Genomic DNA, 27,511 nt, shown 5'->3' with positions numbered 1-27,511 from the left:
GTGTTGAAGCCTGGATCTTTCGGCAGCTGCCCGCACCACCACGGAGTTGGGTCCTGGGTGGATAAAAAATGAAATCTGACCCTTTAGCCGGTACAAAATAAAATTTCTCAGCTGTTTAAGGGTACAGGCAAAGGAAATAGGGATATGCCACACTGCCCTGGCAGGCTCCAAAATGGCCTCCCTAATTGGAAGGGCCACCCCACTGGGTCCAGAAGGTTGTAAGATGTCCAGTGATGGGTATCCTGGACTTCCTCTACTGAATCTGGAGCCAAGACGTTACTCTCTCCAGATGCTCCTGATAATGCCTATGGTCATCAGACAGGGAAGGTGAAGGAGGAGCAACTGCCTCATCTGGTAAGGAGAATGAGACAGCAGTTAGGACTATCAGATCCAGGTCAACTACTTCTTCTGCCTCATATTCTGACAAAGCCAGCTGCTGGCTAGGAGATAGCAGGTATAGTTTGTGTATAAATGGGGGTGCTTAGTATAGTGATCCCAAGAATGCCGGGAATAACCAGCAGGAAGTCAACCAGTCAGGGGGACCCCAGGGCACTGGGTACCTGAATAGTTGTATCTGGGTAGATAGAACCCAGGTCTTCTATACTTCTAGAGCAGTGGTGGGCAGCATGGAGCCCATCAGGGTAATCCGTTGGCAGTCCACCAGACAGTTTGTTTACATTTGTGTGGCTGCGGTTCACTATTCCAGGCCAACGGGAGCTGCGGGAAGTGGAGTGGGCCACAGGGACATGCTGGCCGCTACTTCCTGCAGCTCCCATTGGCTGGGAACAGTGAACTGTGGCCACTGGGAGAGGCGGACAGCCATGCAAATGTAAACAAATGGTCCGCGGGCCACAGGTTGCCCAACATTGTTCTAGAGTCTGTCTGGACTAACCCACATACATTGAGACAATTGTTTGTCTGGAACTTCCAACTCAGCCAATAAGAAGGCAGATTCTTGCTCAAATGGCAGAGTCACCGGTATTGGCAAATGGATGCTCCTGCTCACGGAAGATATAGGGGGAAATTCCTGTCCTCTTGAGGTAGATTCATCCTCCAGTGTCTCAATATCCCTGAATAAGGATGGACTTGAAAGAAGTAGGAACTGAAAACAGGGATAGGTGAAGATGTCTTTTGAGGAGATGAAGGTTTTGGACCTTCCCAAAGCACAGGAGTGTTCCTCTAGTTGGGACTGTTGGATCTAGCAGGCCCTTCCAGGAGCGGTCCAGTACTGATTCAGTGTCAAGCCCGGACTTCTTAGACTGTGCCGGTTCGTTCTGATCCTTTGTTTTAAGCATTGGCACCAAAGTCAGTACTGGTGGAGCTGTACGTCTTTGAGCCACACTCTCACGCTGATGAAGTTCAAGCGAGCCTAAGTTCTTAGGACTTGCATGCAAAGACTCACCCAACTTGGTTGAAGTCAGGGAAGAATCCTTTCTTTTGGAGGCAGATTTTGAAGATGACACCACCACATGTCCTTTTGCTTGTGAGAGTGCCCCCTGCTCACATGAAAAGCCCTAGGAAGCAATTCTTTGGGCTTAGCAAATGAAACCTTAGCTCCTGAGTTCTTGTTTGGATGGGTGCCATCGACTGAATCTGGTACAGGGTGCTCGCTCCATCTTGAAACTAAAGGTGGTCTCATGGCCCTGTCTGTGAGATGCTTCTTTAGCTGAAGCTCTCATCCCTTATGGGTTCGGGGAGGAAGGAGTGACAGATGCAACACTTAGCAGATTTGTGAGCCTTGCCAAAGCAGTAAAAGCAGCACTGGTGTTTGTCGCTCACTGAGAAGGAGTGGGGCCAGGATATGCAATTCTTAAACCCTGGGTATAGTCCTTGTCCACAGGGAAAATTCCCTGAGATGGGGGGAACTAGACTATATGAACTATATCAAAGAGTAAAAAATACCATATTAAGAACTATTTACAATTTATTAACAGGTTTGCTAAAGAAGCATGAAGGTATCTATGAACACACAAGATACTGCCACATGGCCTGAATCAGAAAGAAGGAACTGGAGAGGCATCAGTCCACTCTGCCCCTTATGCCCTCGGTTAGCACCATGAAGAAAAAAACCTGTGCAGGCATGGACCAATGGACACACCTTGTTACAAATCTCCAATCTCAGGAGCATGGAGCATAGGTGTACCCATGTGTGGAATACATACAGAGACCATCATTTGAAAAAGAATCTGAGTTAGGTTGCAAACAAACAAGTTTCTTTTTACAAAGTTAAAGTCCAAATAAAACCCAACAACTACCAGTATATTGTTTCCCTTATAAAAATTCTACAGCTTTAATAACCCAAACATTATAATGTCTGGAAATGACCAGTTAAGAGATCCAATATGTTCTTCACTACCACATAATCCTTCACTCAGTAACTGTACCAGACTTCATATCAGCCACCAAACTTAACATTGTTTTTGCAATTTTTAGGAAGGAAACTGTCAAAATACTGAATTGCTAGATTATAAAATCCCAGTATTTATTCAATTTTATTATCTGTTCTATTCTGGTTCTTATACTGCTCATCACCATTCAATAAAAGAACTCTCCTGAAATGCATTAAATGATGTGACTAACATCTATCCCATGGGGACAAGGGATGTCTAGTAATATGTTATTTTCACTTTAACTGCTGCAACAGTTCCAGACTCAGTTAACCATAAGAAAGGAAGGTTTCTCCCATGAGAGTACATATTGGTTTATACACTAAAATGAATGAATCAGGCTTAATCTATTTTCAGTCAATATATTAAAAAATAAAGTCACACCAATTAATGGCTATATTCAGATGCTAAATCAATAGCCAGTGACTTAAAAGTGTCAGGATTTTCAGGAGTGCAAAGCACACAACTCCTGCTCAAGTCAAGAGAAACTGTGGGTGCTCCAGACCTTCTGAAGATCAGGCCACTATCATTTAGGCATCAATATATATATATATGAGTGCCTAACTTTATATAACATAGGTGAAAATGTGTTCTGTTTCTCTCACAGCTCCATAGTGACTCTCCAGAGCAACACTCACTCCAGAATGTATAGGATATTTTACTAGCTGAACATATTCTACGAATGGAGAATAAAAATTTTAAAACTAAACAGATATTGTAATACGGTATTTTAAATTAAGTAAAGTATTTGAAAATTATTTTAGTTACCTAGTTCCAAAATGTCTGATTGACTAAGGTATGAACTCTTACTACTACAAAAGTGACTCAGCTTTTTTTCCAAAAAAATTGCTGTTTTCCTCTGTGAATATCTCCGAATGTAGAAGTGGCACGGGTTTATTACGTGGCTGACAAAAACTAATTCTGGAGAACCTGTGTAGAACAGTTCAGAAAACAGTACACATGAAACATCTATTGATACCCCACATCTACTGATGCACATATAACATTCACACCTAGGCAAATGTTATTGTTTTATTGCAAACTAACCAGTCACAATGACACTTTTCAACAATACAAGTTTTTAAAGTTATCAGCAGATAGCCTACCACTCTTTCACACTAACTACTATGATCACCCCCTTGATGATGTGCTCTTCTAAACAGTGCTCTGAAGAAACATATCTGAGTTAGGCACTTCTACAAATAACAGTCATAAAGACAAATTACATGCGTCTATAAAAGGATTTGAAAGACTTACCTGACATCTATTAGTCTGAGGACTAAACCTACTACAAAGTGAAAAATAATTGTTCCACCATGCCACCTTCTGTAAAATAGTTGTAGTATTCTGTAGAATATTTCATTGTAATAGACTGTTAAAAATGTTTTAATAACTTACTACTGTTTCTCTTGCTTTTGTTGTATCCTGTTTTCCTTCTTGGATCATAGTACATCTTTTCTAGTCATTATTTTCTCTTTCCTCTTTTCACCCCTTTCACACTTTGAATCCATTTATCTTTCTTTTCCTACACTGTTCTCTACTTTTCCCCCTATATTTTCTGTGTCTAGGATTTATTTATTACTTGTACTGTGCTAATATGTAAGGGCTCCAATCATGAATCAGGGCTCCACTGTGCTAGGTGCTGTATAAACACATAAAAAGGTCCCTGCACCAAAGAATTTACAATCTAAATTACTTCTTTCCTCAAAATCTCTGTCATATCAATTCACACACATCCACGCACATCTGCTTCCTCAAACTGAGCTATATACCTGATTTTAAATGAGAGATAGATACCCGATTTAAAAAAAATTCAAACAGAGGACTGAACTAAGAAGAGGGGCCTCACTGTCCCTGGGCAACACCGACACAAGGAGCCAAATACCCTACCAGCTACTGAGAAAGCAGAGAGCACTGGAATCTCACCCAATGTGATATCCTTGGACATTTTCTGTAGCTTCCATTTGGGTGGTGTCTGATAAATATTAAGGCTTCTAACTAATAATTCTAGTGCCTTCCTTTACTGCTGCTCTAGTTTTGGAATCAGCAGCTTAGTGAAGATGATCTGATTCTTGTCACTGTTGCCTATAAATTTCACATTAGCAGGGGAAACTAAAACAACTCTAGTCCACTTTCACTCTGCTGCAACTTGAGAAAGCTATGAACAGCAGCCAAAGCACTGTAACTATACACAGAGTTAGAAAAAGAGCACTATATTGGTTTACATGCCATTCACTTTTGAAAAATCAACTTACCCTAGGTGATTAGGAAGATTAAGTATAGTCTTTTTCATAGGTGCTAGAGCCAGCCCTTACCATTAAGGGAAAAATCTCTAGCAACGGTGAAAGGAGCATGCACACATCTAACATAGAATGGACACGAGCAAGCACTCGAAGAACCACCACAATTTAAGTAAACTAAGACAACAGTGACTTGTTTGGCCACAGGTTAGAAAGTGATTTCCCTTTTAAGTACATTGTTAATTTATAAAATAATATTTTTTTACACAAGCTACACACAAATTTTTAGTCTGAAAGATTATGAACTAGAATGGACAAGGATTCTTATGTTGGGGAAAGAACAGCAGTCCTGATCATCCTCATCTCTCAATGGGTTGAAATAGTTTGCTTGCTTAAAACCTCGCAAAATCATTATTCAGACTTCAGAGAAGGAGATTTTTGGAAAATGAAAACAAAAACACCACCCCTAAAAAGTCACAATCTCATTTTTCCAACGTTACGATCTCTGTCCATTCCAGTATCAACAAACATCAAGAATACTGGTTAAACAAGACATTCTTTAAAGAATATCAAGGAAACGGTTACCAGAGGAGCGACATTTACCTGCTCTTTCTCCAAAAGGTATCAACTTTTTCTGGGAAAGATTTTTCCTGTGTGTATCTTTAAGATATTCTGTGGAATGTGCTTTTTTTTTTTTTTTTTTTATAAAAAAAGAGAGAGTTTAATATAATTAGATATAACTGATGGAGACAGTGGAATAATTACTAGCTCAGAATGTACTAGCCTGAATGTGCAAGGATACTGTATATCACCACAGGATCAGGACGACTCGTTACAGAAACTTTTTGACAAAGCTGCTGTATTTCTTGAAGATGTTATTTTAGACACCTGTATTCATTATGAAGTTTATACCACTTAGGTTTGGTATCATACATCCATGTTCTGGAGTCATACAGTTATCAGATATAACCACCACCATCCCCTTGTGGTACATTATTGCCCACATAATTATTCTCAGACCAAGCTGTTTGGACACAAGACACTTTGCTGCTGGGTCCACGAGACTGCAATTGGATTCTAAAAACATGGCAAAAGCATCTCTCGGTAAAGTGTACTTACCAACATCTTCCACTATCAACTTATTTAATAAATAAAGAAATATGAAAAGACATTGTTTAGTGCTGACAATTACTCTGATGTGGCTCAGAGTAAACAGTACACTAACTCTGATCTTAACTCACAACTGCTTGTCTTCCTAACAGGCTTGAACACCCAATCATAGAATATCATAGCATCATAGAATATCAGGGTTGGAAGGGACCCCAGAAGGTCATCTAGTCCAACCCCCTGCCCAAAGCAGGACCAATTCCCAGTTAAATCATCCCAGCCAGGGCTTTGTCAAGCCTGACCTTAAAAACCTCTAAGGAAGGAGATTCTACCACCTCCCTAGGTAACGCATTCCAGTGTTTCACCATCCTCTTAGTGAAAAAGTTTTTCCTAATATCCAATCTAAACCTCCCCCACTGCAACTTGAGACCATTACTCCTTGTTCTGTCATCTGCTACCATTGAGAACAGTCTAGAGCCATCCTCTTTGGAACCCCCTTTCAGGTAGTTGAAAGCAGCTATCAAATCCCCCCTCATTCTTCTCTTCTGCAGGCTAAACAATCCCAGCTCCCTCAGCCTCTCCTCATAAGTCATGTGTTCCAGACCCCTAATCATTTTTGTTGCCCTTCGCTGGACTCTCTCCAATTTATCCACATCCTTCTTGTAGTGTGAGGCCCAAAACTGGACACAGTACTCCAGATAAGGCCTCACCAATGTCGAATAGAGGGGAACGATCATGTCCCTCGATCTGCTCGCTATGCCCCTACTTATACATCCCAAAATGCCATTGGCCTTCTTGGCAACAAGGGCACACTGCTGACTCATATCCAGCTTCTCGTCCACTGTCACCCCTAGGTTCTTTTCCGCAGAACTGCTGCCTAGCCATTCGGTCCCTAGTCTGTAGCTGTGCATTGGGTTCTTCCGTCCTAAGTGCAGGACCCTGCACTTATCCTTATTGAACCTCATCAGATTTCTTTTGGCCCAATCCTCCAATTTGTCTAGGTCCTTCTGTATCCTATCCCTCCCCTCCAGCATATCTACCACTCCTCCCAGTTTAGTATCATCCGCAAATTTGCTGAGAGTGCAATCCACACCATCCTCCAGATCATTTATGAAGATATTGAACAAAACCAGCCCCAGGACCGACCCTTGGGGCACTCCACTTGATACCGGCTGCCAACTAGACATGGAGCCATTGATCACTATGGAATCAAAGGAAGGAATTGCAATCCCCTTCCCAAAAGGGGTTGTAAACAAAATGAGTGCAACCAGTGTGAGCACAGGAACAGCTAAAATATTTACAGGGTGCAAAGGTTAATTAAGTTGTGGTAGCAGCTTAAGTGAAATATGCTGCAGGATATCAAACAGTCATAAGAAAAGTCAAAGAAAAAAAAAAAGATCTTTTCCATATCTTCCTGTTCAGCTTTAGAGTAAGGAAACTTGAGAGAAGGCAAGAGCAAGAAGAATAACCTGAAAATAACTAGACAGCTTCAGGAATTGTGCTGAAGTAGGAAAAAAATCTGTCCTACACATTTTAGTGCAGAACAGTTAACAAATCTGGAATCAGCAGCAGGAGGCTTTCAACAAGCCAACATATGGTTCACATAAGAAAAGATTGTTAGCTACTCGTTGTTCTTCAAGATTTGGGTGCAAACACGTATGCCACTAAGGTGTGTGCGTGTGTACAGTGCAGCAAAGAACTTTGCCTTCCAGGACCAGTAGGGATGGTGCTCACACTCTCTGGCCCATATCCCTTCACCATGACAATTTAAGGGCAGCAACACGCAACTCCCCTCAGTTCCTTCTCATTGAAGGTCAATATTTGAGATGCCGATGGAGAGGGGATGCAGGGCCGTGGAATACATGTCTGCAGCCACATCAAAAGAACAGTTACAGTACAGGTAGGGTGGAAATGTGTATTCTACTCAGGTGACTCACAAGCCATAGGAGGTAGAGTCTGGAATCTAAAGAACGACTGCGGAACCACCTTCCCAATGTTTGCATCTGATCTAGACTCAGCCATAATAGCACAGTACTTAGTAGAAGTATACAGAGAAGACCATGTAGCAGCCCTGCAAATACCCAATATTGAAACATCACCGAGGAACATGACCAACGTTGCTTGGGTTCTCGTCAAATGACCCCGACACCGCTGTGGAGGAGTAATATGAGCTAATCCATGAGCGGCATAATGCAGGACAATTATCCAACTGGAAATAGTGCATGGGGAAACTGCCCGACCTTCCAGGCAATCTGCACAGGAAACAAAAAGTCAAGGTGATGGAATACAATGGTTCAGTCCTCAAATAACACCACACATCTTCTCACATCCAGCATATGAAGGTGCTCCTCATCTGTGCTTGAATGCAGCTTAAGAATAACAAAGACCAGTATATTATCTGGTTAAGGTGGTTTAGCGGTTCTACATTCGACAAAAATGCTGTATGCAACCTTAGGGTCACTTTGTCTTTGAAATTTGCCATTAAGGCCTGCAGCTCATTTATTCTCCTTGCAAATGTTATAGCAACAAGAAAGGCCACTTGCTGGCTCAGATGAGACAGAACAGGTTGTCAGGGGCTCAGAGACCCCATAAGGGTAGCCAGCACAGTACTAAAGTCCCACAAAGGAACCACCTCTTTCAACTAGCCCAGAAAAGGACAAAGACACAATCTTGCATGGTAGAACATGTAAGTGCATGTGGCTACATGACCTAACAATTTCAGGTATATACCTATCATAGTTGCAGGATGAGAGCATAAGGACAGACATGGATGTCTACGGACCCTACCGAAGGAGCAGGACCTCATGAAAGGAGTCCCTGAAAAGGGACAGTGTAGGAGGGTGGGATGGGGGAAAATGGACAGAAATTGAATGGCATAATCTGCTCCCAATGTGCTTAGCACTCAATTTGTCCATGGTTATTGATTCCCAAGCACTGTAGAAGCAAGACAAGCCCATCTCCAAACTCTGGAGATGAGTCAGGAACTCCATGACTGGAATGCGGCTCTCAATACGTAAGTCAAAATGACTGCACGCTCGAAGTTGGCAGAGGACGGGCTGGCTGGTTAATACTGGACTGAGAAGGCACCCTCCTCTGTGACTTATGCCCTTTCCTGTAGACGTCTTGCTGCCTAGCGCAGCAGAATGACTGCTGGAAGCATCATTGCAGGCAGTATTGCTGCTTTTATTGACGACCTCCATAATGACATCTCTTTATGGCTGGGGTATAAACTCCCAGTGAACGCAATGTACCATGGGAATCCTTAAAAGAATGTAGCATCAGAGAATATCAGGGTTGGAAGAAACCTCAGGAGGTCATCTAGTCCAACCCCCTGCTCAAAGCAAGACCAATCCCCATCTATATCATCCCAGCCAGGGCTTTGTCATGCCTGACCTTAAAAACCTCAAAAGAAGGAGATTCCACCATCTCCCTAGGTAACCCATTCCAGTGCTTCACCCCCTCCTAGTGAAAAAGTTTTTCCTAATATCCAACCTAAACCTCCCCCACTGTAACTTGGGACCATTACTCCTTGTTCTGTCATCTGCTACCACTGAGAACAGTCTAGAGCCATCCTCTTTGGAACCCCCCTTTCAGGTAGTTGAAAGCAGCTATCAAATCCCCCCTCATTCTTCTTTTCTGCAGACTAAATAATCCCAGTTCCCTCAGCCTCTCCTCATAAGTCATGTGCCCCAGCCCCCTAATCATTTTTGTTGCCCTCTGCTGGGCGCTTTCCAATTCCACATCCTTCTTCTAGTGTGGGGCCCAAAACTGGACACAGTACTTCAGATGAGGCCTCACCAATGCCAAATAGAGGGGAATGATCACATCCCTCAATCTGCTGGCAATGCCTCTACTTATACAGCCCAAAATGCCGTTAGCCTTCTTGGCAACAAGGGCAAGCTGTTGACTCATATCCAGCTTCTCATCCACCATAACCCCAAGGTCCTTTTCTGCAGAACTGCTGCCAAGCCACTCGGTCCCCAGCCTGTAGCAGTGCATGGGATTCTTCCATCCTAACTGCAGGACTCTGCATTTGTCCTTGTTGAACCTCATCAGATTTCTTTTGGCCCAATCCTCCAATTTGTCTAGGTCCCTCTGTATCCTATCCCCATCCTCCAGCATATCTACCACTCCTCCCAGTTTAGGGTCATCTGTAAACTTGCTGAGGGTGCAATCCACACCATCCTCCAGATCATTTATGAAGATATTGAACAAAACCGGCCCCAGGACCGACCCTTGGGGCACTCCGCTTGATACCAGCTGCCAACTAGACATGGAGCCATTGATCACTACCTCTTGAGCCTAATGATCTAGCCAGCTTTCCTTCCATCCACCTTTAGTCCATTCATCCAGCCCAGACTTCTTTAATTTGCTGACAAGAATACTGTGGGAGACCGTATCAAGAGCTTTGCTAAAGTCACGGAATATCAGATCCACTGCCTTCCCCTCATCCAGAGCCAGTTATCTCATAATAGAAGGCAATTAGGTTAGTCAGGCATGACTTGCCCTTGGTGAATCCATGCTGACTGTTCCTCATCACCTTCCTCTCCTCAAAGTGCTTCAAAATTGATTACTTGATTACCTGCTCCATGATTTTTCCAGGGACTGAGGCGAGGCTGACTAGCCTGTAGTTCCCCAGATGTTCCTTCTTCCCTTTTTTAAAGATGGGCACTACATTAGCCTTTTTCCAGTCATCCAGAACCTAGCCCGATCGCCATGAGTTTTCAAAGATAATGGCCAATGGCTCTGCAATCACATCTGCCAGCTCCTTTAGCACTCTCGGATGCAGTGCATCCGAGCCCCTGGACTTGTGCTCGTCCAACTTTTCTAAATAGTCCTGAACCACTTCTTTCTCCACAGAGGGCTGGTCACCTCTTCCCCAGGCTGTGCTGCCCAGTGCAGTAGTCTGGGAGCTGACCTTCTTCATGAAGACAGAGGCGAAAAAAGCTTTTTCCACATCCTCTGTCACTAGGTTGCCTCCCCCATTCAGTAAGGGGCCGGGCCCACACTTTCCTTGACCACTTTCTTGTTGTTAACATACCTGAAGAAACCCTTCTTGTTCCTCTTACTATTCCTTGCTAGCTGCAACTCCAGGTGTGATTTGGCCTTCCTGATTTCACTCCTGCATCCCCGAGCAATATTTTTATTCTCCTCCTTGGTCATTTGTCCAATCTTCCACTTCTTGTAAGCTTCTTTTCTGTGTTTAAGATCAGCAAGGATTTCACTGTTCAGCCAGGCTGGTCGCCTGCCATATTTACTATTCTTTCTACACATCGGGATGGTTTGTCCCTGTAACCTCAATAAGGATTCTTTAAAATACAGCCAGCTCTCCTGGACTCCTTTCCCCCTCATGTTATTGTCCCAGGGGATCCTGCCCATCAGTTCCCTGAGGGAGTCAAAGTCTGCTTTTCTGAAGTCCAGGGTCCGTATTCTACTTCCTTTCTTCCTTGTGTCAGGATCCTGAACTCGTCCATCTCATGGTCACTGCCTCCCAGGTTCCCATGCACTTTTGCTTCCCCTACTAATTCTTCCCGGTTTGTGAGCAGCAGGTCAAGAAGAGCTCTGCCCCTAGTTGGTTCCTCCAGCACTTGCACCAGGAAATGGTCCCTACACTTTCCAAAAAGTTCCTGGATTGTTCGTGCACTGCTGTATTGTTCTCCCAGCAGATATCGAGGTGACTGAAGTCCCCCATGAGAACCAGGGGCTGTGATCTAGTAACTTGTTAGTTTTCTGAAGAAAGTCTTGTCCACCTCATCCCCCTGGTCCGGTGGTCTATAGCAGATTCCCACCACGATATCATCCTTGTTGCTCACACTTCTAAATTTAATCCAGAGACTCTCAGTTTTTTCTGCAGTTTCATACCGGAGCTCTGAGCAGTCATACTGCTCTCTTACATACAATGCAACTCCCCCCCCACCTTTTCTGCCATGCCTGTCCTTCCTGAACAGTTTATATCCATCCATGACAGTACTCCAGTCATGTGAGTTATCCCACCAAGTCTCTGTTGATCCAATCACAGCATAATTCCTTGACTTTGCCAGGACTTCCAGTTCTCCCTGCTTGTTTCCCAAGCTTCCTGCATTCATGTATAGGCACTTAAGATAACTCACCGATTGTCCTGCTTTCTCAGTATGAGGCAGAAGTCCTCCCCTCTTGCGCTCTCCTGCTCATGCTTCCTCCTGGTATCCCACTTCCCCACTTATCTCAGGGCTTTGGTCTTCTTCCCCTGGTGAACCTAGTTTAGCCCTCCTCACTAGGTTAGCCAGCCTGCTTGCGAATATGCTCTTCCCTCTCTTCGTTAGGCGGAGCCCGTCTCTGCCTAGCAATCCTTCTTCTTGGAACACCATCCCATGGTCAAAGAATCCAAAGCCTTCTCTCTGACACTACCTGCATAGCCATTCGTTGACTTCCACAATTTAATGGTCTCTAGCCGGGCCCTTTCCTTCCACAGGGAGGATGGATGAGAATACCACTTGCGCCTCAAACTCCTTTATCCTTCTTCCCAGAGCCATGTAGTCTATAGCACAGAGATTGGCAATCTTTGGCACATGGCCCGCTAGGGAAAGCCCCTGGCGGGCGGGGACGGTTTGTTTACCTGCCATGTCCGCGGGTTCTGCCGATCGCACTCCCACTGGCCGCAGTTCACCGCTCCAGGCCAATGGGGGCTGCGGGAAGCGGCGTGGTCCAACTGATGTGCTGGTCGCCCTTCTTACAGCCCCCATTGGCCTGGGATGGCGACCCAGTGGGAGCTGTGGGAGTTGCAGTCGACCAGTGGGAGCTGCAATCAACTGAACCTGTGGACGCGGCAGGTAAAACTGGTGGTGTTTCCCTGGCGGGCTGCATGACAAAAGTTGCCAATCCTGATATAGTGTTTTCTCAGGTTTTCCCAGAAAATAAAACCCATCCATCTAAAGGTAAATCCTTTATGTTCTGTTGGACCTCAAGGGTTATGGCGAAGTTCTGCTGCCACAAGGCTGCAGTTACAATTGATGCCACAATACTGGGAGAATTATCTGGCATGCCCAATGCCAATGTCTTGGCAACGATGTCTTGACCACCAGATGGCCTTCCACGAGAACACCCTTAAACTCTTCCCTGGAGGATTCTGACAAGTTGTCAGTAAATCTGGACATAGCTTCCCAATTAAGTGATATTTAGACAACAGTGCCTGCCGATTCATAATGTGCATTTGTAACAAAATTGAATAAATTTTTTCTCCCCATCAAATCTAGCCTTATATACTCTGTCCTTAAGCGTGGACTTTTATCTCCCCGCCATAATCTAACATTTTCTGCCACTACACCTAGAGAATTAGGGATTGGATGTATGTAGAGGCACTCAAAACTCTACACAGATAGAATACTAATCAGTACACTTTGCTGTGGATGGTTAAGAAGCTGACGTATGCCGCAAAGGTTTTTGTAAGTTTCAAAAGCACTTATTTTATAGAGACAGTTACTCTCACTGGGGCTGACAGCTGGAGGATGTCCACCAACCTATGCGTATTCTCCTGAACCAACTCAGCCTGAATAGCCAAGGTCATAGCCATCCATCTCAGGAGATCCTGATAAGACTTAAAATTCTTAAGCACAGGAAAAGAGAAATCTGGCACCACAGAATCATCCAGTGAGGAGGAAGAGGAAGGGAGCAGGGCCAGTGGAGCCTCTTGCTGGATCACTTGCCCCTGCAAGCACAGTTCAGACTGAACCATTTCAGAGAGAGCAACCTCAGTCTCTTTCTGCAATGTAGGTGGCTCAAGAGGGGACACTATTGACAGGATTGGAGACTTTGCCCTGGACTGAGGACCAGGACCTTGCCTATCAATGAACGTCCCAAGGATTTCAAGGAGGCCACAGACGACAAAAGGATGGGGCACTGGTGGTCAGACACACTCCTATGCCTCCTGCAGGAGTGGTGCCAATCTTGGTTCCAATGGCGATCCACAGGAGCTCTCAAAAACTTTTGGGAGCTGTGCTCGAAAGCAATGGTAAGGGAGAAAATGTCTTCAAATCACAGTGAACCCTGGACGTCGTCCGATGGCAATGCAGAAGCCACCCCAGATGGAGCAAGCAAAAACAACCAGCCTCATCTGAATGCCCATATGCAGGACACATCGGTAGTGAGGATGGTAGAGTAGTAGACACCCTGAATACTAGAAGGGGCATCACACTCTCAGTAGGCATCAGAACAGATGTAGGTACCAAAGCTGGGCCTGGAACTGATCCTGCAGATGTGTCATCATTGGTGCCGAAGACAGCATCTGCACCAAAGGGCCCCTCAGTACTGAGGGGGAAGCAGACCTCAAGTCGGCATTCTGAGCATTGGGTAGTGCGGACAATAGGGCTGATGACAGAGACAACTCTGCAACTATATCAGGCAGCGATTAGGACACAGCAGAAGCAGCCATGGCAGTTGAATGGCCCTGAATTACTGGAGAGGCAGAGAAGGTCCGATGCTACCTGGTAGCCATTGGCATAGATAGTCAGTGGCGACACCAATGCTGTCAGTACCAGACTCAATGGACATCCCATGGATGGTACCAGAATTGATGGTACGGGGTCCAAATAATATCAACTCGGGTCCAGAGAGGGGTTAGATGGCCTAGTTCTATCTTGTGTGCCCAACTAATCGCGGTGCCAGTCTGCATTCCTCTTAGAAAAAGAGGAGGACTCTCTCAGAGCTACGGAATAGCTCTGGTCCATCTTCTGGAGACCCTTTTCCTCAGAGGACCAAAAGAAGAATAACCTTTCTTCCTCCTAAGAGAGATATTCAACTTTCGGCCTGGAACAACATTTCATGCCAGCTCAGAAGGTCTCTCTGGGACCAGATGATCTGTGGAGGTCCCCAGTGTTGAACCAGGTCTCGTGGCATGCTCCATAAGGTGAAAATCTCTTGCCACCTGCGTTCTCTTTTTGAATTTACAGATAGAGCACCTTTCCTTAATATACCCCTCCCCAAGGCACAATAAACTCCAAAAATGGGGGTCACTATTAGAGATAAGCACCCCACATAATGGGCAGTGTTCAAAACCTGGTGAAGGCATCTCAATCTACTTAACTACTAACTAAACCTAAAGGTACTACTATAACTAATGGCTTACTACTATATACAGCAAAATCCCAGAACATCGTCACACAGAAAGCGTGCAGTGAAATACCACACAGAAAGCTCCGACTGAAGCCCTGGGCACGGAGAAGGAACTGAGGGGTGTTGGGGATGGTACTGCCCTTAAATAACCATGGGAGGAGCTATGGACCAGAGGACTCAGGGCCACCCCTACAAGTACTGTGAGGCAAAGTTCCCTGGCTTCAATGCACAGAGCGTGTGCACACTCAGGTGGAATACATATCTGCAATCAATCACCTGAGAGACTTAAATCTGTTACTGGTTAAAGCAAGACACTGGCCTCAATGAAGGCCCAGATTGACCTGGGGGAAAAGGCCAGGAGGACGAATCTTCAGAAACCAGTGACCCAGACTCTAAAGGAGATGACTCAAGTAGTCAATGGAAACCATCAAGACCAAGAACCCATACTGATCAGAACCTTGAATGGAAAAATTCCAGCTACAGAAAAAGCAACAAAAAAAATGAAGCAAAGGGAGTGCTAAAAGGGCTAGTCTTGATAAACACACTAGTTTAAAAGATATTAAATTCATATGTTCAAATTTAAGCAACTCACTTTCCTGGTCATCTTCCATGATTTCTTCAATTATGACATCAGGACCGGACATCGTTTGGGGTAAAGTCAGAATACTTTGAGAGGGTGTGGTAATTAATTTGTAAAGCTGGACATTTTTCACTTCTGTATGCACATCAAGTTCTTGCTGTATAAGAGTCTCTGCTTCATTACCTCTGACAAGTGGTGTAAATTTATTCTTTTCTACCGACAAATAAGCGTCACAGTCTGATTCTTCTCCCAGATTACTGACCATGAGAATGCTCTGTCCATCATCTCCAGGGCAACATCTATTTGGAGAAATATATTAATTTATTCAGGTTTCATTTCACAGAAGGGTACCAGTAAAGCAGAATTTATTTTAAAAAAATCACGATTCCATGAAAAAATACTGGGACTTATTCTCAAGAACAAAAAAAAATTTTTTTTTTATTTAAACAAAAACATAAAAAGCAATCTTCCAAAAAGTTCAAGATACCCTTAACTTCCATTAAAGGTTCAAATCATAAAGCAATGGAGCAACAATGTTCTCAAGACAAAAATAGGGAGGAAATCCCCCTCATGCCAACCACTGATCCCAAACAAACAAATCCCTAATATGACCAACACTGTCTTACTGCCCAAAAAACTGTGAAAGATAGATCTAGGCTTTATATAGCAGAATGCCCCCAAGATTATAGCTCTTCAGACAGGAACAGACCCTAAAATCTCTACCCCCTGCAGAAGATCCCTGCTATCCTCAGAAAAATTAAATTATACTTATTTTTCCTCACTGTTGAATCTAGCAGTGAAGAGTTCATGTTCACAATGTTCTTTCCTAAAATGCTCAGAATAATAGTAATACACAGGCTTGGAAAGATTCTATTTTTATTGTTAAATGTGGTAAATGTCAAATTTCACCATACACACAAACCTACAAAAAGTAATTCCATCGACAATAATTAAAATTTACAATGCTGATTGAGAACTTATTGGAGTTTTATTTAAAAAATATTTACTTTGTATATTTTTACATGTGATGTCAATTTGTGTTTTAAGAGTCATGAAGCTTTAAACTTTTTAAAATCTCAGTGTATACGGTCATTAAATTATCTGACCCTCCCTATTTCTGACATACCTCTGTAATTTCCTGTAATTGTGGAAAATTTAAATTGATAAAAAAAATCTAAAATAATGCTTAAAAATAAGTACTGAAATTACCTGTCAAAATTATAAATAATCGAATTGTGCCAAACCTAGTAATACATATTAAACACGTGGAAGAAAAGTATTAGATTATTTAGTCCAACTCTACATCATTAGAAGATTTTTCCTAGAACATATATTTGAGAGGTCTGCCCAATCTAGTTGTAAATATCTCAGAAATAGGGTTGCTACCATTTTCCTTAAAAAGAAAAAGGAGTACTTGTGGCACCGTAGAGACTAACCAATTTATCTGAGTATAAGCTTTCGTGAGCTACAGCTCACTTCACTGAATGCATCCGATGAAGTGAGCTGTAGCTCACGAAAGCTTATGCTCAAATAAATTGGTTAGTCTCTAAGATGCCACAAGTACTCCTTTTCTTTTTGCGAATACAGACTAACACGGCTGCTACTCTGAAACCTGTCATTTTCCTTAAGAGATTATTCTTCATTCTGCCTTGTCTCCACTAGGAACTCATCCCAATTCCTGCAATTGATGGCCAGGTCCCCATATAACTGCACCGCATGTAAGTTTGGAAAAGGAAAGCCACATTTTACACAAAAGCACATTACCTTGATTCAAGCAGAAATAAAGTTTCACTTGTGCAAATTGTAGTTTTCCTGGTTTATACTTGTTGTCTGCACTAGTTATGTATTAAAGCTGGCTAGAACAGACACAAATTCCCAGTGTAAAAGAGACCTAATACTCCTTGGATAACTGGGCAAGACAGTACCTGACTGATGGAATTTTCCCAACATTCAAACATTTTTCTTTTCTTTAGTTCATTCCTGCTGTGATACCTAAATCATTCTTCTTTCTGCATGCTGTTTACACCCTTCAAATATTTTCTCCTCATCCGCCTTCACACCAACACACGTGCTCAACCTATACTAGAACACATTCGATTCTTTTAAATATTTCCTCAAAAACTAATTCCTTTCTTAATCACTGTTGCTTTTCTTTGAACTCCCTCCATCATCTTTCTGGTGTTGAGGTGCCAGGAACGAAACCCACCTACCTCAACAAGTGGAAAACTTGAGGAGATGGGCAGAAATTAGGACAGCCCCAGTTGAAAGGGGAAGTAGAGCACTCACTGGGGTCACAAGGGTGGCCACTCCCCCTACAGAGGCTTTATCCACTCACTGGCCAGCTGGGGAGGAAGAGAACTAATTGGTCTGTCACTCTCCTCCTCCACAAATTTAACCCCTAGCCCAGGATACATGGAACCTTTTTTTACTTTATTTCAGCAGCCCTACTCCCTCTCCCTGTAACTGTAGTTTCACAGCTGTCTTGCAGAAGCTGCAGGTCTGACCAATCACCTATTCTGGGGTCAAGAAATATTTTTTCTTTCCATTGGGGCCATATTAGCATAGGCCTGATGGGTTTTTCCCCTGCTTTGCAGCATCTTGGAGGCACAGTTAGGTTAAACAGGAATAGGATTTCATAATATGTGGTAGTATTTAGTAGGAATGTTAGTTTTGTCACAACTTGTGGCTGGATTCTAATGAAATTAAAAAGAATGGTTCCCAGAAGGCCTGCGATTTTGCTGATGGGCCTTGTGCTTGTGGGGATGACGTCCTAACCTTTTAGTGTCCTGTCCTCCTTCCATGGGTGGGGGAGTAGTAGGATTCGGATGAGCAAACTGAGTCTGAATCCTACTACTGATTTATTTGGTGTTGGTCCTGCTTTCAGCAGGGGGTTGGACTACATGACCTCCTGAGATCTCTTCCAGCCCTAATCTTCTATGAGTCTTAGAGGTACATTGAGCAGAGTCTACCCTGGATTATGGGTTATATGGTAGAAGCCTTGTAACCGTACACTGGAACCATTTAAAATGCCTACTATGAGAAAATATGGTTGATAGGACATGAAGCACTGATCCCCCTGCATCATTTAATACAGTTGCAGCCTGCCGCTTAAAATCCATCCCTGCATCTGTCTTCATTTGCAGCCATGTCCAGATCAAATAATGCAGCATTATAGAGTAGGTTTCAAAGATTTACAGAGGGCTACTGTCTCTGATGCTATGCCTGTTCTGGCTGCTCCAAGCCCTACTCCTGAGGGAATTCTGTGCCTTTGCACAATGCAGAATTTTGCGGAAATTAACGTTGTGCACACAGATTTTCCTTCCCCCCCACCAAAAGAAATGGGCTGCAGTGCTGCTAGCTGCCACTAGACCAAGCAGAACCCAGTTCGCACAAAGAAGACACTGCTGGGGAGAGGGAGAGCGAGCTAGAGCTAGACGGTTCCTGGCAGCTGACAGGTATTTTGAAGTAAATTACCAAAATATTTGAAACTGGCATGATTATGCAGTGTTATTTTGACAAATAAAATACGCAGAATTTTAAATATTGTGCACAGAATTTTTATATTTTGGCGCAGAATGCCCCCAGAGTAAAGCCATATATACTTTGCTATATACTTTCATCCTCCATCTCTATTAACTTCACTGCTCTTTAAGTTTCTATCTCCAAGCATATCAGGGTTTTTCCTTGGTGTACCGAATTTTTCCAGGTTGAATCTAAGTTTTCCCCCCCTACCTATGGGCCATAATATGCCATCAGTTTTTAAACAAAACTATTCACTGATTTCAATGCATAGTTTGGCTTAAAGACTGGTATGGGGATATGGCCTACACTCCTAGCCTCTCTAGGTCCCTCTTTAGAGTTTCTTCTCTCTCCTCACTGGACTTAACATTTCCCAAACATTATCTACACGTTAGAATGCTCTATGCTCCCTTTTTCAGACTATTGATGGCAGTGATTATCCAAATACTGACACCTGTGCCACTCCACTACAAACAGTCCATCAATTTGATATACTATAAATCATCATAATTTATAGTCATTTGTCAAAAACCTGTTTGAGCAAGTGAAAGCAAAGAGGCTCAATAAAATAGAAACAATAGTTGTTTTCCAATAAGAAAATGTGTCATTTATGTTTAATCTATATTGATTTTTCCGTTACCTCAGAATCAGAGTTTATCCTCAAAAGATGTATTACTGAATATTTTAGTATTTGCTATTAATTTTACAAATGGGTTTACATTTACTCAGAGTAATTTTCAGTTACTGGAAGTACTGACATCCCAATTATTCCACCCCTTTCTGTAACTTGAGGTTGGTATAATGTTTAGCACAAAGAAATTCCAATGGTAAAGGCACCTTATACCAAAATACCCGATGATACCCAATCTTCCAATAAGTAGTTTTAACCTATTCTGAAGTCCTGCTTCTTATCTGAATCAAACAAGAAAGACTGAAATACTGACTTAAGATCTCTTGCTACAACTGTACATTCTAGTTTTAAAATCAGTAAGCATACATGCAGACCTTTGCTAGAGGTGTTTGTAAATTGCTCAGTGGTAAGAAAATTGCATAAATCACTGCACTAGTTTTCTTTACTAAAAAAAAAAAAATGCTTACTTTGCAGGTATTTCCAATTCAATCTTCCCTATGTTTTTGAACACAGAGGTAATTTCATCACAGTTCATGAGAAATCTAAAGTAAAAGAAGAATGATATCAGGGAGGTCACCCAAAGGTTTAAATCAGTCGGACAATTCACAAATATAATATTAACTAATTAGTGAAGTCCTATAGGGTCTGAAGCAATGTGAAGAAACAGAGATCAATTCAGTTTTCCATTTCTCCAGTTTTAGCCAAGAAAAATTACCAATGACTAACACACTGATGACAGCTCTCTAATGGTAGACTTGGTTGCTCATTCACCTTTACACATAAATATATTATGTGGTATAATCTGATTTCCGAGCATTCCTTCACTACTTCTGCATCTATTTGGTGAGTTTCTATATCAATGCCTAACACTGTTCCACAAATAATCCTTAGGGTAGTGAAAATATAAATTATATTCTCCAATAACAATCCTCAGGAACTAAAGTGTACTCAAAGCCCAAGTATTTAAATCTTTCTTTGTTTCTGGCTTACATCAAAATGAAGCCACTATTTCCACCTCCTGCCAAATCAAAATTGACAAAGTAATACAGGGAAAAAAAATCTCAAAGTTTTTATATTTAATTTTCTGGCTAGTCTCAGAGCTCTCAAAATCTGATTCCTATCATATAGCAGGAAGTAGTCTAACAGAACTGAAAATAAAGATTTCTGACTATTTTCTTGATCAAGAGAGGGACAGCAGCACCCAAATAAAGATGCGACAGTCAGGACTGTGGCTCTGAAGCTGTACCAGCTTTAAGTTGGAGTTGTGTATTATTTGCTTTCACTTCTGTTAGAAAATTAATGACCAGGGGCCACTGAGATTTCATCTTGAGCAGCCCATGTGGGAGCCCAGCATACACGAGGGGCAGAAGAGTGGACATTTGATTGGAAAAAAATTTAAGTTACTCATTTTTATACAGTGTATTACTACTTGATTATTTATTAGGGCTGTCAATTAATCACAGTTAACTCATGTGATTAACTTAAAAAAATCGTGATAAAAAATTGTGATTAATCACAGTTTCAATTGCACTGTTAATAGAATACCAATTGAAATTATTTAATATTTTGGATGTTTTTCTACATTTTCATATATATTGTATTCGGTGTTGTAACTGAAATCAAAGTATGTATTATTTTTATTACAAATATTTGCACTGTAAAAATGATAAACAAAATAGTATTTTTCAATTAATCCCATACAAGTACTGTAGTGCAATCTCTTCATCATTGTTACATAACTGCACTCAAAAACAAAACAATGTAAAACATCAGAGCTTAAAAGTCATAGAATCATAGAACTGGACAGGACCTAAAGAGATCATCTAGTCCAGTCCCCGGCACTCATGGCAGGACTAAGTATTACCTAGACCATCCCTGGAGTTTGTCTAACCCGCTCTTAAAAATCTCCAATGATGGACACTCTACAACCTCCCCAGGCAATTCATTCCAGTGCTTAACCACCCTGACTGTTGGGAAGATTTTCCTAATGTCCAACCTACACCTCCCTTGCTGCAATTTAAGCCCATTGCTTCTCGTCCTATCCTCAGAGGTTAAGAACATCATTTTTTCTTCCTCCTCGTAACAACCTTTTACGTACTTGAAAATTTATGTCCACTCTCAGTCTTCTCTTTTCAAGACTAAACAAACCCAATTTTTTCAATCTTCCCTCATAGGTCATGTTTGCTAGACCTTTCATCATTTTTGTTGCTCTTCTCTAGACTCTCTCCAATTTGTCCACATCCTTCCTGAAATGTGGTGCCCAGAACTGGACACAGTACTCCAGATGAGGCCTGATCAGTGTGGAGCAGGGCAGAAGAAGAATTACTTCTCGTGTCCTGCTTACTACACTTCTGCTAATACATCCCAGAATGACGTTCACTTTTTTTGCAACAGCGTTGCACTGTTGACTCATATTTAGCTTGTTGTCCACTATGACCCCCAGATCCCTTCCCACAGTACTCCTTCCTAAGCAGTTAATTCCCATTTTGTATGTGTGCAACTGATTGTTCCTTCCTAAATGGGAGTACTTTGCATTTGTCTTTATTGAATTTCACCCTATTTGCTTCAGACCATTTCTCCAGTTTGTCCAGATCATTTTGATTTTTAATCCTATCCCCCAAAGCACTTAAAACCCCTTCCCAGCTTGGTATCATCTGCAAACTTTATAAGTGTAATCTCTCTGTCATTATCTAAATCACTGATGAAGATATTGAACAGAACTGGACGCAGAACTGATCCCTGGAGTATCCCACTTGTTATGCCCTTCCAGCATGACTGTGAACCATTGATAACTATCTCTGGAATGGTTTTCTAAGCAGTCTGCACCCACCTTATAGCAGCTCCATCTAGGCTGCATTTCCTAGTTTATGAGGTGGTCATGCGAGACAGTATCAAAAGCTTTACTAAAGTCAGGATATACCATATCTACTACTTCCCCTCCTCCCAATCCGCAAGGCTTGTTACCCTGTCAAAGAGGGTTATCAGGTTGGTTTGATGGGATTTGTTTTTGACAAATCCATGCTGACTGTTACTTATCACCTTATTATCTTCTAGATGTTTGCAAACTGATTGCTTAATTATTTGCTCCATTATCCTTCCAGGTACAGAAGTTAAGCTGACTGGTCTGTAGTTTCCTGGGTTGTTCCACTCAGTCCTATTTCTTTTTCAGCCAATCGCTAAGACAAACAAGTTTGTTTACATTTGCAGGAGTTAATGCTGCCCTCTTCTTATTTACAATATCAGAAAGTGAGAACAGGCATTGGCATGGCACTTTTGTAACCGGCACTGCGAGGTATTTACGTGCCAAATATGGTAAATATTCGTATGCCCCTTCATGTTTCAGCCATCATTCCAGAGGACATGCTTCCATGCTGATGACCCTCATTAAAAAATAGTGCGCTAATTAAATTTGTAACTGAACTCCTTGGGAGAGAATTGTATGTCTCCTGCTCTGTTTTTCCCACATTCTGCCATATATTTCCTGTTTTAGCAGTCTCAAATGATGACTCAGCACATGATGTTCATTTTAAGAACACTGTCACTGAAGATTGACAAAAAACACAAAGAAGGCACCGATGTGAGATTTCTAAAGATAGCTACAGCACTCGACCCAAGGTTTAAGAATCTGAAGTGCCTTCCAAAATCTGAGCGGGACGAGGTGTGGAGCGCGCTTTCAGAAGTCTTAAAATACCAACACTCCAATGCGGAAACTACAGAACCCGAACCACCAAAAAAGAAAATCAACCTTCTGCTGGTGGCATCTGATGCAGACAATGTTGCAAGGTATTTACCTGCCAGATGTGCTAAAGATTCATATGTCCCTTCATGATTCAACCACCATTCCAGGGGACATGCATCCATGCTGATGACGGGTTCCGCTCAATAACAATCCAAAGCAGAGTGGACCGACGCATATTCATTTTCATTGTCTGTGTCAGATGCCACCAGCAGAAGGTTGATTTTCTTTATTGGTGGTTTGGGTTCTGTACTTTCCGCATTAGAGTGTTACTCTTAAGACTTCTGAAAGCACGCTCCACATCTCGTCCCTCTCAGATTTTGGAAGGCACTTCAGATTCTTAAACCTTGGATCGAGTGCTGTAGCCATATTTAGAAATCTCACATTGGTGCCTTCTTTGTGTTTTGTCAATCTTCAGTGACAGTATTCATAAAATGAACATGTGCTGGGTCATCAGCTGAGACTGCTATAACATGAAATATATGTCAGAATGTGGGTAAAACAGAGCAGGGGACATACAATTCTCCCCCAAGGAGTTCAGTCACAAATTTAATTAACGCATTATTTTTTAACAAGCGTCATCCGCATGGAAGCATGTCCTCTGGAATGATGGCTGAATCATGAAGGGTCATATGAATCTTTAGGACATCTGGCACGTAAATACCTTGCAACACCAGCTACAACAGTGCCATCAGAATGCCTGTTCTCACTTTAAGGTGACATTGTAAACAAGAAGCAGCAGCATTATCATCTCCTGCAAATGTAAACAAACTTGTTTGTTTGAGCAATTGGCTGTACAAGAAGTAGGACTGAGTGGACTTGCAGGCTCTAAAATTTTACATTGTTTTATTTTTGAATGCAGTGTTTTTTGTAAATAATCCTATAATTTTAAGTTCTACTTTCATGATAAAGAGATTGCACCACAGTACTTGTATTAGGTGAAATGAAAAATACTATTACTTTTGGTATTTTTTTTACAGTGCAAATATTTGTAATCAAAAATAAATAAAGTTAAGCACTGTACACTTTGTATTTTGTGTTATAATTGCAATCAATATATTTGAAAATGTAGAAAACATCCAAAATATTTCAATAATGGTATTTTATTATTGTTTAGCAGTGCGATTAATGGCTACTAATTTTTTTAATTGCTTGACAGCCCTATTTATGTGTCACACATGGTGAAAGTTTGCTTATATCTTTTGAAATGCAAACACTTCTGTGTTTACAGAACAGTAAAGTCAATTTCATAGGTTTTTAATACATCGATTTCACATGTACTTTTCTATTTGCTTATTTCAGAAGAATGATTCAAACTGGTGCTATTGGGCATTTTTTTCATATCTATCACATAAGTCACACAAATTACTCAAGACAAGTCCATTTCTTCTATTTCTGATTATCTTAATTTGTATTAAACTTATTAAAAATAAGAGTATCAGTTTACTACTTTAGATGCATAAAAACCATTGTGTCACAGTTTTTACCTTCTACTGTAACTCACGCTTGAATAATTTACCTTAGAGATGTTCTTTCCTTCAAAGTATCCACCCTCGAGAGTTCACCCTCAACTGTCAACTTTAAGTTATGAATAACCTCAAATTTAAAAAAAGAGCAATTTTATTTTCTATTACATAAACATCAGATACACGAACAGATCCTGTATCAGGGATAACAGTCTCCAGTACTGGACAATCAGCACACGACACTTCACTGGCACATAAAATTTAAGAAATAAATAATTTTATTCTGAACCAGAACAGTGAGCAAGCAACTTAATTTAAGCCTGCCTAACCTAAACAGGCACCTGATAAAATGGAGACATCCACAGTTGAATCTGTGTGGATACAAAGCCCCGGCTGCAAGAATACAAAAATACTATTTGGGTTACACTATTGGCCTCCAGATTAGGAAAAATAAATTGGTTGCACAATACTGGGAGATCAGAGGCAACGAAGTCTAAAAATAATGGGGAACTTAAATGAACCACATAATGAGACATGGTTTAAAGAATTAAGTTCAGACTTCTGAAAAAAATATATAAAATGTTTTACTGTAACAAACTTAATCTTGAAATATTAACAAACAGGAAGATGGATCACAGTAACAGCCTAAAACTTTCAGCCAGAAGAATAAACGTAAAAGAAACTGAGTCTGGCTAATCCACTGAAAGAAAATTTTACAGTGGATTAATTTAACTACCTGATTCAAATCACAACAGGGTCTTAACGAGGGTGTCATTTTTAACTCCTTTGCTAGCCTCATGGCGCCATTCAAGTTGTTTCTCTTCTCTTCAATGTACTGCTTAGCTTTTATGATGTTGGCTACATAATTATCTGTGTTCTTCACTAATTCTGCATGCAACTTCCTTTTCCTATATTAGAAACACAAAATGAAAGATTATATTTCAGAATTTAGTAATCCCTAAGCATTGCAATAGTACAGACTGAACTAAAGCTGTAAGCATAACTGTGTCACAACCCTGCCACAAATAAACTGGCTACTTTCACACTGGAGTTGGATTTTCCTAGTATGCCAGCATCAGCAAAATGTGCTAGAAGCCTGAAGTTGAGTGAATTAATGTGAACTACAGTAAAATCATTAAAAAAAAAGAGTTATTTATTTAGCAGGGGCCATCTCTGGAGAAAAAAACAAAAAAGGAAGATCACTCACCTTGTACAGTAAGTGTGGGTCTTCAAGATGCGTTGCCCTGTGGGAGCTCAACTCTAGTTGTATTTGAATCCCTGCGCCTCAGATCGGAGATTTTAAGAAGCAGTGTCCATTCGGCCTGCACATGTGCTCTCCCCGGCTCGTTCTCTGCCTGAGGGCTATATAGTGCTGCATGAGTGAAACGCCCTCATTTCTTTCTCTACCACAGAGCTCATTGTTAAGTGTTCTGAAGCAGAGGGGAGGAGTACGGAAAGTGGAGCACCCATAGGGTCACACATCTCAAAGAACCACAGTTACTGTACAAGGTGAGTAACCCTTTCTTCTTTCAGTAGCGTCCCTATGGGTGCTCCACTCAAAATGACTCTACAGCAGTACTCCTAACGGAGGAGTGGGGCTTCGGAGTTGAGTCTAATATTGAGGATAAGACAGAGGAGTCAAATATGGCATTGGATGCTGAGTCGTGCGTGACTGCATAATGGTCAATAAACGTATGAGCAGATGTCCAAGTCACTTCTTTGCATATTTCTGTGACTGGAACATTCTTGAGGAAGGCTATGGAAGTGGGAAAAAAAGAGTTACCTCCCTTTCATAAGTGTTGTTCTTCGAGATGTGTTGCTCATGTCCATTCCAAGTAGGTGTGTGAGCACTGTGTGCAGAGTCAGCAGAAGGTTTTTCCCCTAGCGTACCCATCAGGGTTGGCAGTGGAGCCCCTAGAGTCATGCCTTTATGGCAGTATATATAGGTCCCTTCCAACCTGCAGCCTCTTCAGTTCCTTCTTGCCCAGTACTCCAACAGAGGGGAGGCGGGTGGGTCTTAGAATGAACATGAGCAACATATCTCAAAGAGCAATAGTTATGAAAGGTAGGTAACCATTTTTTCTTCTTCAAGTGACTGCTCATGTCGATTTTAAGTAGGTGTCTGCCAAGCACTCCCTGGAAAGAGGAGTCGGAGTTCACAGAGACACAGACTGAAGCATCGCTCTGCCAAATGCAGAATCATCTCTAGCCTGCTGTGTGACATAGGTGCCAACTTCTCCTGGTACCGGTGGGTGCTCTTGTCCCCCAGCCCCGCCCCAACTCCAGCCCCGCCCCACCCCCATTCCAACCCCTTCCCCAAAATTCCCGACGCAACTCCGCCCCCTCCCTACTCATGGTGGACCCCTTCCTCAAATCCCAGCCCTGCCTCTTCCCCACCTCCTCCCCTGAACGTGCTGTGTTCCCGCTCCTCCCCGCCCCCCCCGAGCTTGTTACACCGTGAAACAGCTGGCGGCAAGCGCTTGGAGAAGCAAGGACAGCATGCTCAGGGGAAGAGGAGGAGGCAGAGGCGAGCTGGGGTGGGGAGCTTGGCTGCCGGTGGGTGCAGAGCACCCACCAATTTTTCCCCATGGGTGCTCCAGCCCCAGAGCAAGTGGAAAGGTTTCTGCTTCCAAGGACTACCTCCCTAACAGAGTCTGAGGATGCAAGTTCCAACGGGTTGAGCCATGGAGTTTCCATACTGTAAGGCGGAGAGACTCTAGGTTGGGGTGCTGGAGGCAGCCATGGTCTGCGTGATCAG

The 27,511-nt window shown here is 42.3% G+C and overlaps 1 protein-coding gene across 4 annotated transcripts in view; it reads right to left on the bottom strand.

Annotated features, from left to right (window-relative positions):
* The window catches only part of RNF17 (ring finger protein 17), a 203,371-nt gene that overhangs the window by 127,549 nt on the left and 48,311 nt on the right, over positions 1-27,511 (bottom strand). For 2 of the 4 annotated variants that reach the window (XM_084633486.1, XM_084633487.1), the window contains exons 10-15: positions 25,490-25,661; positions 24,807-24,883; positions 20,019-20,093; positions 15,414-15,700; positions 5,231-5,311; positions 3,156-3,317 (exon numbers count right to left, since the gene is read on the bottom strand). In XM_084633486.1, the coding sequence (XP_084489612.1) occupies positions 3,156-3,317; positions 5,231-5,311; positions 15,414-15,700; positions 20,019-20,093; positions 24,807-24,883; positions 25,490-25,661 (854 nt within the window). The remainder of the gene's footprint in view (positions 1-3,155; positions 3,318-5,230; positions 5,312-15,413; positions 15,701-20,018; positions 20,094-24,806; positions 24,884-25,489; positions 25,662-27,511) is intronic. The other 2 variants (XM_084633488.1, XM_084633489.1) reach the window with 2 other exon arrangements.

This window comes from Lepidochelys olivacea (assembly GCF_965140295.1).
Source record: "Lepidochelys olivacea isolate rLepOli2 genome assembly, chromosome: 1".
Classification (NCBI taxonomy): Eukaryota; Metazoa; Chordata; order Testudines; family Cheloniidae; genus Lepidochelys; species Lepidochelys olivacea.
This window is presented reverse-complemented; position numbering and strand designations above follow the sequence as displayed.